General features: G+C 43.8%; 1 protein-coding gene across 1 annotated transcript in view; it reads right to left on the bottom strand.

The window, feature by feature from the left end:
• Window positions 1–10,546: 10,546 nt before the first annotated feature.
• Window positions 10,547–18,054, bottom strand: part of LOC144806683 (ribonuclease inhibitor-like) — a 96,136-nt gene continuing 88,628 nt past the window's right edge. Inside the window, exons 3-6 of the mRNA XM_078672990.1 lie at window positions 17,574–17,744; window positions 13,881–14,051; window positions 11,326–11,496; window positions 10,547–10,721 (exon numbers count right to left, since the gene is read on the bottom strand). Of these exons, the coding sequence (XP_078529116.1) occupies window positions 10,547–10,721; window positions 11,326–11,496; window positions 13,881–14,051; window positions 17,574–17,744 (688 nt within the window). The remainder of the gene's footprint in view (window positions 10,722–11,325; window positions 11,497–13,880; window positions 14,052–17,573; window positions 17,745–18,054) is intronic.

Below are 18,054 nucleotides of genomic sequence, written 5' to 3'. Positions count from 1 at the left end.
CTTTTTTCTCGACCCCCCCTGGACGAACCCCCCCCCCCCAATTTTCAGGGGCTGCTCAGAAACAAAATGTGCCATTTTCCTGAAAATTTCAGCCAATTCCGTCCACAAACGCCAAAGTTATTAGACATAGAATTTTCAAAAATCCCATAGAGAAAAAATCCTAACTATATATACATATAAAACGATATTTTGTACAACTATATTGATGACATCGATATTTTGTTTCTGATATTTTTGTACTTACCATTATAAGTATAGGATGTAGATATTTTTTACATCAATATTTTGGTCAATATATTTTTGTATGGGGATGTTTTGGGTCTCAGAAAGCAGGACTGGAGCAAGAAAGTAAGAGGGGTCCAAGGGATGGAATCAAAGGTGCAGCAACGCACAGCAGGTGCAGTCGGCAGTAGGATGTGTTCGACACAGGACCAGTCTAGTGGTTGAGAATTGTTTTCAGGTCAAAGTTGGGTAGTAGGCCTTTGACCTTGGTGATTGAGGTGACACATTGACCCAGAAGGACTAGCAGAGCTTGGCTGGATCAGTTGTTTGCCTCCCTTGATTTTCAGTTAGTCTTCATCCATCAATATATCAAAAGCAGACAGGCGGATGTACAGAGCTTTGTTATGTTAGACTTTAAAAAGTGCTCCTACATCCCCTAGGGCTTCTTGGAGCTGATAAAAGAACTGTTGAGTGTGATGAATCTGTTTTCCCTTTCCATAGCGTCTAATGTATTCGAAATCAAGCATGCGCTAATATGAACTGAATTTGTGCTTTCTTCGATTTTGAAATTATGTTACAATACCCCACGTGATCATTTCTGTTTTCCTGCTACAATAAAAAAATTGTGAGCTCTGCACTGGAAGACGGGAACCTTCCCAGTCTTCTGATTGTAATGCACCTAATCAAGGAGAGCCTGGCTGTCCCAGACCGGGTGGTATACAGTGTTCCAACACACATGACCTGAATAGACTTGAGGAGCCTCTGAATTTTATGTAATAGAATTATAAGAGAATCTTCTAATGTATTCTGAGGTAAATTGCTTTTTCTTGCTTGTTTCCCATTAGTGCACATCCTGAGAATCTTGTACTCTGTAGTAATGTCTGAAATCCTTTGTCCAAAGTCCAATAAAAGGACATGTTTTTCCTTTATTTGCAAGGCACCGATTCCCTCTTCTTAGAAGGCGAATCTTTGCTGGATTTTCCATTGAACTTTATTGAGTTCTTTGTTCTTGCCTTGATGCTAACTTCATCGATACCCTATCTAAGGTATTATTCGGCTTCATTACTCCTTACATAACCCTTCAAAACTTTGACCCGTGAGTGTCATTCTTATTGGGGATAGTGCAGCCTTATTTCTATCTGTGAGCTCAAATGTATTAGAGGCGGGTCCAATCGGGGGGCACCAAAGTCCGTATAGGGACCCCACCACTCAGGGTCCGAGCCGTTGGCGCGCCCCTGGTAAGCCTGTCTGCGCTGACATGGGTGAGCCCTGCAAGGACACGGGGAAAGATACAACATTCTAGAACGAATAATAAACAATCTATAGTTTAAGAAACTTCTTAAGGTAAAGTGTTTGTTGTTCTTAAGTAGAAAGGTGACTTTACCTGCAAAAAGCTTGTCTACTGACATCAAAGCATGAGCCGATCATGGCTGGCGAGGCCCACCTCGGCTCGAGTGTACAGAGCACAGGAGCTTGGAGAATGAAGAGGTTCATCTTGACTATTACCTGCCGCCCAAACCATTCTTATAGCTTTAAAGACCTGAAATAGTCCAGTTGTCCCACTTGTAGGAACCTGATGGTTAGTAGTTGTGTTGGTGCGGTCATTGGTGGCTCTGGCAGGGGCAATGGCCCACATGCATAATTGTGACATTTTGCACTTCCTAATTTGCGAAAAATAAGGAATCGCAAATTAAGAAGTGCAAAATGCTATGCATCATTATTTTCGGTATTCATTTGTGATTCGGTAAAAATCGCAATTTTTACCGAATCCCAAATGAATACCGAATTCTTAAGTTAATTTTCGCAATTCCCATTGATTCCTATGGGCCAAAAGGCCGATAGGAGTCAATGTTACAAATTAAGCATTGGTTGTGGTCCTGATGTATGGCTAGTTCGTATACAAGGCTTGTGTGTGGCAACTTTATGTCTCCGAAAACCCCCAGTTCCAAATATCTGATGGCGTGGGGCAATCTGAGATTTGATGAGATGGAGTTAAACCTGGGAGTGGCCCTGTGGTGGCTTATTACTGTGAGGGAGTGCCATGGAGACATCTGTGTAACACAGAGGTCTGACATGCTCCAATCAGGGAGATATTTCTTTATATATTTAAAATAGTCTTATATGGCACCCCTGAGCCAGAAGACATTAAACCATCACACTCAACTTCTACACATCACGTTGAATTGATAGAAAAACTATGTACAAAGGTTCATCAAAGATTTGAAGGGCCAAATGAACAGAACATACAGAGGAAACATCACAAAAGAGAGAAGCATCATTAGATCATGGCCTGCAAGGTTTGGGAGTGGACGGAGTGGATGAACATGCAGGTGTGGCCTATAGGTCAGAGCTGTCCAGCAACCTTGTTTCACTTTACTGCCGGCCTGGGAGCTGCACTCCTTGTGTAAGTGCATGCACAGGTAGATAACTGAGATCAGAGGTGCATAACTGGGTGGGGTGCTGAGACAGAATATCGGAAACAGAACTAGCGTGTGCCAAAGTGTTGTGTCAAGAATATCGCAGACAGAAATATTGTGAAGGTAAGTTTCTATAGATAAGCAAAGTTTTACTTTATATAACTTCACGTATTAGTACAGTGACGATATATTACCTACTGGCGGTCGCCAGTAGGTATATATAGTTAGGATTTTTTCTCTATGGGTTTTTTGAAAATTCTATGTCTAATAACTTTGGCGTTTGTGGACGGAATTGGCTGAAATTTTCAGGAAAATGGCACATTTTGTTTCTGAGCAGCCCTTGAAAATTTGGGGGGGGTTCGTCCAGTGGGGGCCGAGAAAAAAGGGGGGTCCCAAAACGTGTTTTTAACATTGAGTTTTCCATAGGGCGGTTGGCCTCACTTTTAGCCCGAACGGCTGAATGGATTTGCACGAAACTTGGCAAAATTGTAGGGACTGGTAGCCCGATGTGCCTTTTGTAGGTCTCAATATATGTGCTCCAGTGGATTTTGAGAAATTAACGTTTAAAAAAAGATATATATCTGTAACAGCGGACCGGTTAGCGCTCTGGTTCGCGGACTTTTCGCGCAACGGAGCTTTGTGAAGCGAAGCTGATTGGTTCTCCGGCGTCTGTCAACATTCCAAACAGTCCGTAGCGGCCGCCATCTTGTCTCTCGGTAGGATCGAGAGACAAGAGGAGGTCAAAACAAAGGGGGAAATAACTATAAGGGGGCATAGTAGATCCTCGCTGACCCCCTAGGTTTGATGTGGAGGTTTTAAAAGGGCCCCGCGGGGCAAAAAAAAAAAATAAAAATAATAATTGAACGGCTGAATGGATTTGCACGAAACTTGGCAAAATATTAGGGACTGGTAGCCCGATGTGCCTTTGCTAGGTCTCAATATATGTGCTCCAGTGGATTTTGAGAAATTAACGTTCAAAAAAAGATATATATCTGTAACAGCGCTCCGCTTCGCGTAACGGAGGTTTGCGAAGCTGATTGGTCATTCTGTCACTGGGCTATAGTTGGGCTACATCTGGCTGATATTTGGGCTACATTTGTTTTTTTGTGTGTCTGGCGGCCATCTTTGGGCTACATTGGGCTACATTGGGCTTCATTGGGCTACATTCGGCTAATTAGCAAATAGCTCATCGCAAACTAGGAATGGTAAAGAATCGCTATTTATTCCTTAAAGTTCGCTATTTAGGAAATGCAAATAACTTTGATGATACATATGGCGGTTCATCTCTAACAAGATAAGAAGCATAGGGATAGATTTATGATGACTGGCGCATCACCAGGGATGTGTTAGTCATTCTGTGCCGCTGTTCCGTCACCTATGGTGTGCTGCATTTACAATGCGGCGCATCATGGGGCAAAAACAGCACAGATGCGTGATGTATCTGTGCCGTAAAGGTGGCGCATTGCTGGAGTTGTATCGCAAGTGTGATGAAGCTCCAGCAAGGGTCGGGGGTGCCCCTGTCGCAGGGTTTCTGTTCTCACACAGAACTGTGGACAGAGGATTGGAACCTCGGCGAATTAGGGTGTCCCAAAACTCACGTTAGTAATCAAAAACTATTTAGCAAGCTAGGTACAGTGTCACATTGGATACAACAAACTCTCAATGTTTAGACAATCCAGAATATGAACTTATAGTACCTCAGGATACGTGGAACTCATGAACAGTCGGTCGTTATATATTTCTTAGAAACCAGAACATGGAGTTAAGAAGAACACATGTGTATTTGAAATGTTTATTTACTAATGCCGTCTTCTCAGGCGTAGTACCTTAGATAATAAAAGTACACATATTATCAGTAGCAAAATTACCAGCATAGTTACTAGTACATAAAAAGTGAATGGTGATAGTATGTTAACATGCTGTAAATGAATAAGAGTTAGCAACACTTATAAGCAGCCGCGGGCCGTGGAGGGAGTTACGGTGAGGCAGGGAGGCGGGGAGGGGGAGAAGCAGGGTGGAGAATACAAGTACACATATTATCAGTAGCAAAATTACCAGCATAGTTACTAGTACATAAAAAGCGAATGGTGACAGTATGTTAACATGCTGTAAATGAATAAGAGTTAGCAACACTTATAAGCAGCCGCGGGCCGTGGAGGGAGTTACGGTGGGGCAGGGAGGCGGGGAGGGGGAGGGGCAAGGTAGAGAGGGCTCCACCCTGCTTCTCCCCCTCCCCGCCTCCCTGCCCCATCGTAACTCCCTCCACGGCCCGCGGCTGCTTATATCTCACCCTCCCTAATACACATATTATATTATTTGCTAAGAAGGTCTCTTTGTGTTGGTTTAGGGCGTGTCCATACTTTAGTGTCTTAGATTTGAAGGAATCACATCAGCATACACCAGCTCTCTCTTCATGTGAACCGCATCAACTGTTGTGTATGTGTGTTCGGCAAAGCAATATAAAACCCGCCTCATGCCCAGAATTGGCAGAAGTTGCACTTATGTTATGAGTATGAAGTCATGGAGATCAGACCTCATAACAATTCTGTATCGTGTTGTTCTTGAAACTTTAGCACTCGCTGTACAGATATAGTTTAACAAGTAAAGCAGATAGTAGACCAATAACATATTATTCTCATGTAAACCACGATGAACTACTAGGTGGAAAGCTAAAGCAACAACTAAGTGTCGTGTGCAGAAGTTGCAAAAAAGGAAAAATGGCGTTTAAACCGGTAATGAGCCCATGCTAACTTAACACGGTGTAAAGATATCCAGGACCTAGATGACACCTCCTCATGATCCGGAAACGAACTGAATAAGATAATAGAAGTGCCATCTCATGAGAGCAGATTGCAAGTTTATATGTGGACGGTCCGCAAGGTAAAGCATTAAAAACTAGGAAAATTCAATGCTAAAGAAAAATAAAACAGCCAAGTACTTTATCGAGTCTTAAGCCAATAGGCAAGGTAAATAATAAAAACTTGACAAATAAGTCAATGAATTGTCAATGAAATGCTAGTACTCAGCATATCAAACATGAAAAAGGTCTATGACATAACTGTGTATGCAAAATAAGCTGCAACAGCCTCCAATAGGAAGTCACCGTCTTCATCCGAAAACAGTTCAGCCATCCAATTTAAAAGCGGAAAAGAACATACGTGCTCTCCCAGCACCGGATCCTCTATCACCATCAGAGGACAGCTCGGTGGGTTTTCAAGAAAGCTGTGTTCCAAGAAAGACTGTGCTGCCGCCAGTAAATTCCAGGGACCAAGTAGTCCATGCATCAATGCCACAGCCATAATCCTTTCGCCAGGACAAATCAACTCGTGAGTAATGATAGGAGTCATCAGCTGATTAAAGTCGACGTCAGGAGAAACCGGTCCGCAGAGACACAAATCAATGGCCCAATCGAAATCACAGGTCAGGCAGTGAAATACAGGCTGGACACAGGTGAAGTAGGAGAACCGAAAAGATAATCCATATGCCGTGCTTAATATCGCCAACGGCATTGTGCCATAATATTCTAGCATGCGATTGCGGAACAGTGTCAGCAGCTGCAGGGTCGGAGGTTGCATAGGAGGGACATCCATATTTAAAAATGTAAAAAAGCACAAGAGCGTCCGCTGGTAATGCAAGTAAAAATGCCAATCCACGAACCAGAGTGCAGAAAATACAACGAAAGGGAGCAGGGATGACTCCAAAGATTTTCTCAAATGAAGTCACGAGACCACTGGTAACAACTTTAAAAAAGTGTGCCAGGGATTTTGTGGAGGATGCGTTAAAGATAGTCGGAAACATGTTGCTGAAATTGAAAGGCAAACCTGTGTACGGGTGTTCGCTATGTGAAGTACGAAAGTTTCACGGGCCGAACTCAAGGCCACCTCTCTCTGAGACAAAAGAGCTCTTATTCTTGTCATGCCGTTGAAACGTGTCCCAAGGTTGGTATTTGTGGCCAGATTGAAAACTCCCTATGTTCATGTGTGGGAGGAAATAGAACATTTCTGCAGCAAATAACCCGTTCACTTACTGTTACGATAAAAGGAATACTTTTAATTAACTCAGAACAATCTTCATTATTGAGCATCAAATAACTACCATTTTCCAACAACTTGAACGTGGGGATGATAGCAGGAACTGGCGTGCCTTGCAACACGCAAGCCATATTTGGTCGGTGTTTGTTGCATGAATCGTGTAACTGTATGTGCCTACACATTAGTGAATGATCTGGCGTCTCAGTGCATTCCTCTCCATTCAGATAAACTTCTTGATCATCTTTGAAACATCTGTATGTGTATGGAAGCGACCAGACCTCATGAACAAAAGCACTACCTAAAGGTTCATAAAGACCTATTGGTATATATTTCATACAATTTGAAAACTTATATAAAGCAAAAGGCAGCGTTATTAAACCGTGGATAAGGCATGTTGCCAAAAAACCCGCAATCCTCTGCTGATGATGTCACTGAGCATGTCATGAATGATGTAATATGTGACATCATCAGTAGTGGATTATGGGTAATAGTATCTCTAGTTTACTCCCCTATAGCTGTCTTTCTTTTAACATAAGTGTGTGTTTCCTTCCCTTATACTTACTGTTTTTGGTTCGCTTCCAGTTCGCGTACCAGCGAGCGAACTAGGAAGCGAACTAAGAGAAATAGAGGTTGGCACAGTTCCAAATATTGTACCAATTTTTTAATAACGGGGAGGTAGTTCTGAAAAGAACTTTTTTTTTTATTTTTCTGAACATTTTTTTACTGTTTTTGAATTTTTCGGAACAGTTTTATATTTTTTGGGGTTTTTCTTGGAGGGGGCAATGAAAACGATTCATTGTAAAGGGCTCAACAGGAGCAACAAAACAAAAAAAAGAAGTATTTATTATTTTGGGCGTTTCGGACAAACTTGCATATGATAGTCAATAGCTCTGTTGATCAGAGTGATGCTTCTTTCTCCGTAGGAAATGAATCCATCGCAAAATACGCAGGTGTGTTTTACTTCACCAAATCTCATTTGTATATTTGGCACCATCTCCCTGCCCTCTGGTCCCGTTACTTCCGGTACAACAGATCTTCTGGCCATAATAGGGAGATTATCTAGGTCGTTCCGAAACTGTGCAGCACTGTAGTTGTTAGGATGCCACCTAGTCATATGGCGATGCATTGTGTAGTTTCCGAAACTGTATTTTTTGTCGGTCCCTCTGGACAGTCTATCTTGACATATAAGGCAAGTTACGTATCTTGCATTTACTTTTTTCTGACCTTTGGGAATTTTAAAAAATTGCCAAATGAAGTTTTCTTTCCGGTGAGACGTCTTGGGCTGCTCAGGCAAAAACTGCCTCTCTTCGTGCTCGTCCTCCTGTTCCTCTTCTTCTTCTTCTTGTTGAATTACAACTTGAGCAGGTGGTCCACTCTTCCTTGGATGTGGTGGAGGTGGTGGGGAAGCACCAGCTGAAGCTACTAAAGAAGCCATTGCTCAGTGATCACAAAGGGTCTTTCTCTCACAATGATGAAAGTCAGAGTGAGGAAAGAAGGAGGGATTTTCATCATTTGGGAAAAACAAGAGTTCTCAACCAATCAAAAGTGTTCATTTTAGATTATATGACCTAGTCTTACATCATTAGGAAACCAAAAGTGAAATGAACCAATGAAAAGTGTTATTACCAAGTCACATGACTTGCTGTGTTTACGTTAAGCGCTTTGCAGGGCCTCCCGGTTTGCTTCCAGAAACCTGCGCTTTGGCACTCGCTTCGCGTACCAGTTCGCTAACGTAGCACGTCATATGACGTATCACGCGACAACGTGGAACGTCATGCGGACGGGAGGCGTCACGATGTTGTTTTCTAACGCGGCACTTGCGGTAAAGAAACGTTTACCGGCTCGCGGTCTATTTCGCGGCATCAAGGTCAGCTAACGGGAAGCTTCCCGATTCGCGAAGCGGGAACGAAGAAAAAAAAATATTTTAAAAAAAAATTATTCATAAACATATAAAATATATTTTTGGATTTCAAGAAGAATACATTTTACAGCTACAGATATTAGCTGTTAAAAAACCAATGAAATTCACAGAAAAAAGCATAGGTTATAGACCATATATAGTTAGGAATTAGCATTTACAAAACCTTGAAAATTCACTGAAAAAACCATAGGTTATAGACCATATATAGTTAGGAATTAGCATTTAGAAAACCTTATTTTACTCACACAAAACCATTGAAATTCCATATATAGTTAGTTGCACTAACTATATATCGCGCACCTGCAATCCACTGCTGATGATGTCACATATTACATCATTCATGACATGGTCAGTGACATCACTGATGACATCACTGATGACATCTCAAATGACATCACTGATGACATCACTGATGACAACATCCAGTGACTGTATGCTTCTGTAAAGTTAAAATATGTCTTACATATTGAAGAATGAGTGGATGTATAAGTGTCTGGATGAAGGATTTAGTAGGTGCATGACTGACTGTATAAGTGAGTGATTAAATGTGTCTCACTGAGTGCATGGGTTAGTGACTAAACTGTTTTAAATTGTGCATCATTGTGTCTGTTGTTTTGTAATCTGATGCATGTGTTGATCATTAGCTATATGACTAACTATATGGGTTATTGATTAGTTGCCCAAGTATTTGTATGGGAGACTGAGTGTGTGTGTGGGTGTCTGGGAGGTGTATGACTCTGTGCATAGATGTGTGAGCAGTTGATTCACTAGATGTATGGGTTCAAAAGTGCATGTGGAAACATCTGTATGGGCGGTTGACTGTGTGCATGAGTGTATTGGTGAGTGAATGGATATCTCAGTGCTACATGTCAAAGTAAGTACATATGTAAAACACAGTACATGTGATAGTTGACATATATAAATAACTGTGCATAAGAGCCAGTGAATGTGTGAGTGGCTGTATGGATTATTGTGAACTTGTATCAGGGATTGTATAACAGAGTAAATATGTGTTATTATATGTTCCAATAAGTAAGGTGTGTATAACTATATAGTTGAGGAAATCGAGGTGTGATTGATTCTTTGCAAGACTGACTAGGTGTGTGAGTAACTCCATGGATGAGTGACAGTCTGTGAGTGTCTGTTTACACTGAGTGTATCTAAGGTTATATTAGAGTCTGAAGAGGTTCATTGTATCATCACATGAATGATGTCATCAGTGATGTGATCAGTAATGTCAAATGAGATGTCATCAGTGATGTCATCAGTGATGTCATTTGAGATGTCATCAGTGATGTCATCAGTGATGTCACTGACCATGTCATGAATGATGTAATATGTGACATCATCAGCAGTGGATTGCAGGTGCGCGATATATAGTTAGTGCAACTAACTATATATGGAATTTCAATGGTTTTGTGTGAGTAAAATAAGGTTTTCTAAATGCTAATTCCTAACTATATATGGTCTATAACCTATGGTTTTTTCAGTGAATTTTCAAGGTTTTGTAAATGCTAATTCCTAACTATATATGGTCTATAACCTATGGTTTTTTCTGTGAATATATATATATCTTCAAGGTGCGTAGATGAGGAGTTAGGAATAGTAAATCTATACTTGCCTATTTGCACTTTCCTTCCCGATATTTTGGACCTTGATATATTTCACACAATATTTTGTCCACACGATGTTTCTCTTTCTGATATTCTGTCAGTGATTCACTGGGTGCAGAGAAAAAGGATCCTGGGACCAGAATGAAGGTGGTCCTACCAGGTAGGTAGATGCTGCAGTATGAGTCACGTCTTGCAAATCCCGACATGGCCGCCACAGCTGAAGGGGCACAACACATAGGGGTATCTGAGGGGTCTCTGTGCTCTTCCACACACTGGCAATACCCACGCAATCTGCACAGCCTGTCCTTGATGAAGGCGCCAACACAGGGGCCAGCAGCATCCTTACCAGAGCTTCTGTATCCTGCAGTCTGGGTGTTTCAGTCCTGTGAATATCTGCTGCACTCCAGAGTCCCCCAGTTTATTATCAGCCAAGTGAAGCTCTGTCAGAGACCGGTTAGAGGAAAGAACAGAGGAGACATCGCGACAGCAGGAGGCTGTGAGGGTGCAGCTGTCCAACCTGCGGAGGTCAATGGATGTGTGGGTGAGTGAGGACAGGTCATTGTACAGCATCCTGCAGAGGCCCTCAAACAGAAAGACAAGCATCAGTAAACTAATCTGTAAAAAATAACACAGACATAGCCTATATCAGGCTCCTCCCACTGGACACAAATCTGCATAATGTAATATGAACATTAATGCTAATTACTTAAATAAATACATAACACACACACACACGCACAAAACCATAGAAATTCAGCTGTTATGGTTACAGTTATTTCAAGTATCTATAGCTCGTGCCCCCGCATTGCACAGTTTTCACATCAATAATGTTTCTGCAGACGTTACAGTGATATTATCAATGATGTCATAGAAGATGTCATGAGTGGTGTAATATGTGGGGTAATTGGCAGTGCATGTCGAGGGCGTGAACTATAGTTACTTGAGATAACTCTACGTTATTAGAGTGGTTATTACAGTGGTTGGGCCTGATGTCACTCAGATCCCCTCAGTGATAAAGATCCTTAATATACATAGTTCCCATTTCTAAATCTCATCGCCTGAGCCCCCACCGGTCCTCAGCTCTGGCTTATATAAATAGCCTAGTCAGAGGCTGTGCTTACCAGATTGTGCGTAGGGTGCAGTTTTGATGCCTCAGTCCTTCACACAGCTGCTGCACTCCAGCGTCAGACAGTGCATTCTGACTTAAGATGAGCTCCACAAGGGACTGGTTTACAGTGAGAACTGAGGAGAGGTCTTCACAGCACACACCTGTGAGGGAACCCTCACTTATACTGCAAGAGACAGAGAAGAAGAACTGTTAGACCAAGAACTGCAGCGGATCAGGCAACGCTATTGGAACACAGGCCTCCCCGAGGGACACAGTCTGGTCCTGGGGTCCAGAGAGTATGCTTGTGGTAAATTAAAGACTACAGACCCCTCCTTCAAACTGAAATCCATTAGAGGACGTGTCTACGCCCTATTTTTCCTTAAAGTCTACACTGAGCTTTTGCCACCTCAGTGCCACCCTGGGCAATCTATGACTGATGCACTTATTCCCACCGGCTCACATTGCTTCTTCTGCTGCAGAAGGCAGGCCGCCTGGTTACTAGTTACACATAGAGGTGGGCGAGCCACTAAAGGCTCAAGACAGAGGTCTGGCTCGGCTCGAGGTCCTTTTAGACCCTCGAGCCCAAAACAAGCTAAGCTTTAATATGCCTTCTCACTGCCAACACTCTCTAACCTCATGATCTAAGAATTAAAAATAAAGCATACATTTTTAAGGTGAAAAGGGAGATAACAAAATAGCCATCCATTGGCTGAATTACACAACATGAAACCAGACAACATGGAATCAACCCAGACTACCCCACATGATTAAATTATGTGATCCCGGGGAAATATTTATTTCTCACAGTCTCTTTTTAATTTGCTATCACATAAGCAATTTCCTTCGCATATGTGAGTTGAACATGTGTCATTTAGAAAAACGTTGTGTGTTTGATTTAATAGAATATAATGCTGCTCCATGGTTATTTTAATTTTTTAAATTATAATTGTAATAATTAGCTTTCAATGCAGTGATATAATATAATGTACTATTGTGAAGTGCTTCTGCAATTTCTAAAATTGTAAGAGATTTTTTCATATTGTTACATCATGTTGGTTGCATAAATTATGTGGCAACTATTGTCAGGACTCAGCTCATGCACGGGCTCTTAGAGCCGATTTGGACCATTGGATTGGCTCTTCCTGTTTATTTGTTGGCTCGCTTACCTCTAGGTACACCACACCTGTGCCTTACAACTGAGAGATCAAACCATTGGCCTTCTAAGTCCCTGGAAGAAAACTCACTCAAAACCCCACCCATAAGCAGCTGCCATCCATTTCTACCAGGCAAGGTTTCACTCCCTCTCAATGTTTAAGTTATATCTATTTAGGACCAGTTCACTAACAAGTGGGACCAAGTAAACAACACCTGCAACCAACCAGGACAGTTCAAATGGAAGGTCATAGAAGGAGGAAGAGAAGAAGCAACTGGGAAGAGAAACCCAACTCAGAAGGAGATGCTAGAGTTACTGTGAGAGCCTGCAGATATCTCAGCAGAGCCTCCAATCCTCCAAGGACTACAGCGGGCATGTGGGTGCATGTACAAGCACATGATCATGAGTGGTGCGCAGTGCCACCCTGTGGACACTTTTACAAGCACGTGATCATTAGTGATGCACAGTGCCACCCCGTGGACGCTTTTACAAGCACGTGATCATGAGCGATGCACAGTGCCGCCCTGTGGACGCTTTTACAAGCACGTGATCATGAGCGATGCACAGTGCCGCCCTGTGGACGCTTTTACAAGCACATGACTGCTGCACGTTCTCAATATGAGATGCTGTCAGCCATATTTACCAAAATTCAGCACACCTTGCTGTGCTGTGTGAAAGGGAAAGGACAGGATGGGCTGCATTTAACATTGTACCACATATTTCTGTCCTTTCCTAGCGCTGGCGCACTTATGGCTGCCTAGCAGCAACGCAGGTAATCATGCACCAAAATACAATCCTCAGAGGCATTTTCCTCTTTCTATGTGAGCAGCAGGATGCAGAACACATAGAAAAAGGAAAACATGAGAAGAAATAAACATATTTCACCTTGTTACGCCTATCCTGGGGAGACTTACTACTCTGTTGCATTCCCAGGTCTACCACTGATGGTAAATCTGGGAATGGGTCAAAATCGATGGGTGGATGAGAGGGAACACCCATGCTCCACCCATGGAATGCCTCCCCAGGGCAGAGTAATGTGACACAACAATTTGCACTACATTGCGTTACTCCACGGTTGATCTCACTAAAGATTTATGTCGCCCGTACGCCCCCCCCCATGTGGTGCAGGGTATTGGAAAACCTTAAAAAGTCTGGCCCAAACTGTCCAGCATCACGTGTGAAGGTCCTTGGACATCTGATGCTCGAAGCTTAGCAACAACGAGACGATGCCCACTCAGAGATATGTGAGTCTGTGTGGCGAGGTAAGTAGACAGAGAAGGAAGGAAAGAATGGGGAAAATTAAGAGAGGGAGGAAAGGAGGCAGAAAAGATGGTTGAAAGAAAACAGAGTAGATCATATCAAGGTTGAGTGGTAACTGATGGAGTAAATTAGTTCCAGTATTAGTAGATGCTTACTCCAGTTTCCGTAGTTTGCAACCCGAGTGTTTCAGTCCTTGGCACAGCCGGCTCACCCCGAGATCTCCCAGTTCATTACCACTCAAATCCAGCTCCTGGAGATAAGAACTGGTACTGAGAACAGAGGAGAGGGCTGTACAGGACAAAGCAGTAAGGTTGCACATGAAGAGCCTGCAGAACAAAAAAAAACAGTGAGTGGAGACATCCACAGCTTACAGAATACAAAGAAAGCAGTGAGGGAACTCAGACACAATCTGCAGAAGAAAAAGAATCCAGTGAGTGGAGACATCCACAACTTTCAGAAGACAAAGAAACCAGTGAGTGGAAACATCAACAACTTACAGAAGATATAGAGAGCAGTGAGGAACCTCAGGTAAAACCAGCAGAAGACAAAAAAACAAGTGAGTGAAGACATCCACAACTTACAGAAGACAAAGAAAGCAGTGAGGGAACTCACGCACAACTTGCAGAAGACAAAGAAACCAGTGAGTGAAGACATCCACAATTTACAGAAGACAAAGAGAGCAGCGAGGGGCCTCAGACACAACCAGCAGAAGACAAAGAAATCAGTGAGTGGAGACATCCACAACTTACAGAAGTCAAAGAGAACAGAGAGGAAACTCAGGCACAACCAGTAGAAGACAAAGAAACCAGTGAGTGGAGACATCCACAATTCAAAGAAGACAAAGAGAGCAGCGAGGGACCTCAGACACAACCAGCAGAAGACAATGAAATGTGTGAGAGAACTCAGGTACAACATGCAGAACTCAAAGAAACCAGTGAGTGAAGACATCCACAACTTACAGAAGACAAAGAGAGCAGTGAGGGACCTCAGGTACAACTTACAGAAGACAAAGAAAGCAGTGAGAAAACTCAGGTCCAAATTGCACAAGACAAAGAAACCAGTGAGTGGAGACATCCATAACTTACAAAAGACAAAGAAAGCAGTGAGGGAACTCATTCACAACTTTCAGAAGACAAAGAAACCAGTGAGTGGAGACATCCACAACTTACAGAAGACAAGGAGAGCAGCAAGGGACCTCAGGTACAACCAGCAGAAGACAAAGAAACCAGTGAGAGAACTCAGGTACAGCTTGCAGAAGACAAAGAAACCAGTGAGTGGAGACATCCACAACTTACAGAAGACAAAGAAAGCAGCGAGGGACCTCATGTACAACTGTCACGAGGACATGCTCTCTATCACGGACGGGCGCGGGGTACCTGTTAACGTCTATCCCTTTCCGCCCCGTCCGCAGGATCCCTTGGACGTTTCCTGGGTGTCCTCGGCTCCACCTTCGCTGATCCCGTCACCGGACCAGCCTTTCTTGACGTCAGGGGGAAGTTCCCTGGCGGTCCCGACGCTCCACCAATCAGGAAGGAGATCGTCATTGGCCCTGAACCAATCATGGGCGCTAGGGGCGTTTAAGGAAGTCCCGTTCTCATCCACCAGCGCGGAATCTCCAGGCGAGAAGCTGACCCACGAGGAGGAGAACGCCAAAGAAGAAGAAGACGGAAGGACCATCGCGCCACTGCAGGTTTTGCCGGAGCAGAGACTCGACAAGCCAGGAGGCCAACGGTCCCACGAGCCGCCCTGCCACACTTCCAGGGGAGAAGTGTGGCTGCACAAGGTACGAGGGCGATTCCAAGGGCTGTTTAGTTCACGGGGTGGGACGGGGTAGGAAGAGGGTGGTCACGGGCCGTGTAAAGTTTCCAGCGTCACTGTGATTTAGCAACCTGAATCGGTGGTGGAACCCTGGTGACCCCTCACTCCCCTGCCCCCTCACATGCCTTGACCCCGGACCAGCCAGTAATACGGCTGTTTGTTTCTTTCTTTCCTGAGCCACATCAGACCCGAGAAGAACCGGAGGGAGAGCCGAGACGGGAACTCAAGAAGCAGGAGCCCAAGTCAGGAAGGAACAGTACCTATTTGACTGTTTGCCGAACTATATGCATTTCTACTCTCTTGACCCACTGAAACAATTGTAGCTGTCAATAAACACAGATTATTCAGGTAACCCCGGGTCGTGGTGTCCATCCTACCCCAGCCCCACCCTGACAACAACTTACAGAAGACAAAGAAACCAGTGAGAGAACTCCGGTACAGCTTGCAGAAGACAAAGAAACCAGTGAGTGGAGACATCCACAACTTACAGAAGACAAAGAAAGCAGCAAGGGACCTCATGGACAACTTACAGAAGACAAAGAAACCAGTGAGAGAACTCCGGTACAGCTTGCAGAAGACAAAGAAACCAATGAGTGGAGACATCCACAACTTACAGAAGACAAAGAGAGCAACGAGGGACCTCAGGTACAAGCAGCAGAAGACAAAGAAACCAGTGAGTGGAGACATCCACAACTTACAGAAGACAAAGAAAGCAGCGAGGCACCTCAGGTACAACTTACAGAAGACAAAAAAGGCAGTGACAGAACACAGGCACAACTTGCAGAAGACAAAGAACCCAGTGCCTGGAGACATCTACAACTCAGAGAAGACAAAGAGAGCAGCGAGGGACCTCAGACACAACCTGCAGAAGACAAAGAAAGCAATGAGTGGAGACTTAAACAACTTACAGAAGACTAAGAAAGCAGCATGGGAACTCACGCACAACCTGCAGAAGACACAGGAAGCATGGAAAGATAATAATAACTAAAGTAAGATGCAGAGAAGGAGAACATCCACTCCTGCAAAAGACAAAGAACTAAAACTGGGGAATCCCAGATGGTTGCAGCCAACCAGTATCCTAAGTCAAGCCACCTGCACGTTATACACTGACACACGCATGGATGTGTGGCAGGTATGTTCCACCACTCACATCTAAGGTATCATCACTTTCAGATGACTGTATTGGACCCAGGCAGTTCATTTCTCAAACAAACACAGTACAATTACCTGACCCAGGACTTGTGAATGGTGCATCACCACACACTCAACAACACTGAAAAATAAACCCCTATTTGGATATGTTTAGGCCAGTTCCTGCCACACAGGCTCTCCAAGCAGGCCGTATGTGAGTGACTTATGCAGGGAGTTTGTGTCAGGAAATAAAACGCACCACAACTGTTCCATCCCCAAAAGTAGAGGCGAACAGTGGCATCAGCTCCAAGCCACTTGCATTCCAAAACAACATAGTATACTTTAGGGTATTTTTAAAGCTGGGTGCACATTGTTGAGAAGTGATATAGCTTTATTTATCAAAAACAACTTACGCTACAAAAAGTACAACAAACATCACAATTTGTTAAGTCCAACGTCTCACCAACAACAAATCGCATTAGAGCACAGAACGCACTTACACACAAAAACACACACCATGTAAACACACCACACATGGGTGGTATGTAGTGTGGACTTCTTAACAGCACTGTCAAGAGTGTGTTACATTGCATACTCCACGACCAGTACATCCTGTGGAACAGGTGCAATCAGTGGAAATGGTCTATCTATCTGGGGAGGACTTAGAATCCAAGGGGGCGTGGCCACCCATGACTCTTCTTGTGGAGATTGTTGATGGTCTCTATGGAGGCCTATGGTCAAGTATCAGATTCACTGCTAGGTTTGGAGAAGTGACAGTGATTAATCACTGGGCACATGTTGTGCACTGGTACCTCCACCACCACCCTTTCGACTAGGACTGGGAGGACCCAGAGAGGACCTTCCTTCACACATGACCACAGCACAAAGGCACCACTTACATCAGGGTCTGTATCCTGCAGCTTGGAGACTTGAGGCCGTCACACAGCTCTTCCATCCCAGAGTCCTCTAACTTGTTGAGCCCCATGTGGAGGTGGAGGAGACTTTGGTTTGTCCTGAGAGCTAAGGAGAGAATCTGACAACAGGAGCCCGTCAGGGAACAGTTTATGATTCTGCAATAGAAAAGGCAAAGTTACAGAAGAGGACCACCCAGTGCTGTCCTTCAGACTGGATTCAGTAGAGTAAGCATCTTGTCCAGGTGTCCTCTCCTACTGCTCAACACGTGGGCCTGCGAGTGGTGTCTGCTTGTGAAATTAAGACACTGTGTGGAGGAGAAGATGGGGAAAACACAGGAGGCAAGCCAAGTGTGTTGAAGGCCTGTCGTGAACCGCCAAAGTTTGCTTGCTACAGACACTGCTGCCTCAGGGCCTGTGGTACTACTGTACTATTAGTACTTCCTTTGTACTCTTGACTCTACACGAC

Source organism: Lissotriton helveticus, unplaced genomic scaffold, assembly GCF_964261635.1.
Source record: "Lissotriton helveticus unplaced genomic scaffold, aLisHel1.1 SCAFFOLD_610, whole genome shotgun sequence".
Lineage (NCBI taxonomy): Eukaryota > Metazoa > Chordata > Amphibia > Caudata > Salamandridae > Lissotriton > Lissotriton helveticus.
This window is presented reverse-complemented; position numbering and strand designations above follow the sequence as displayed.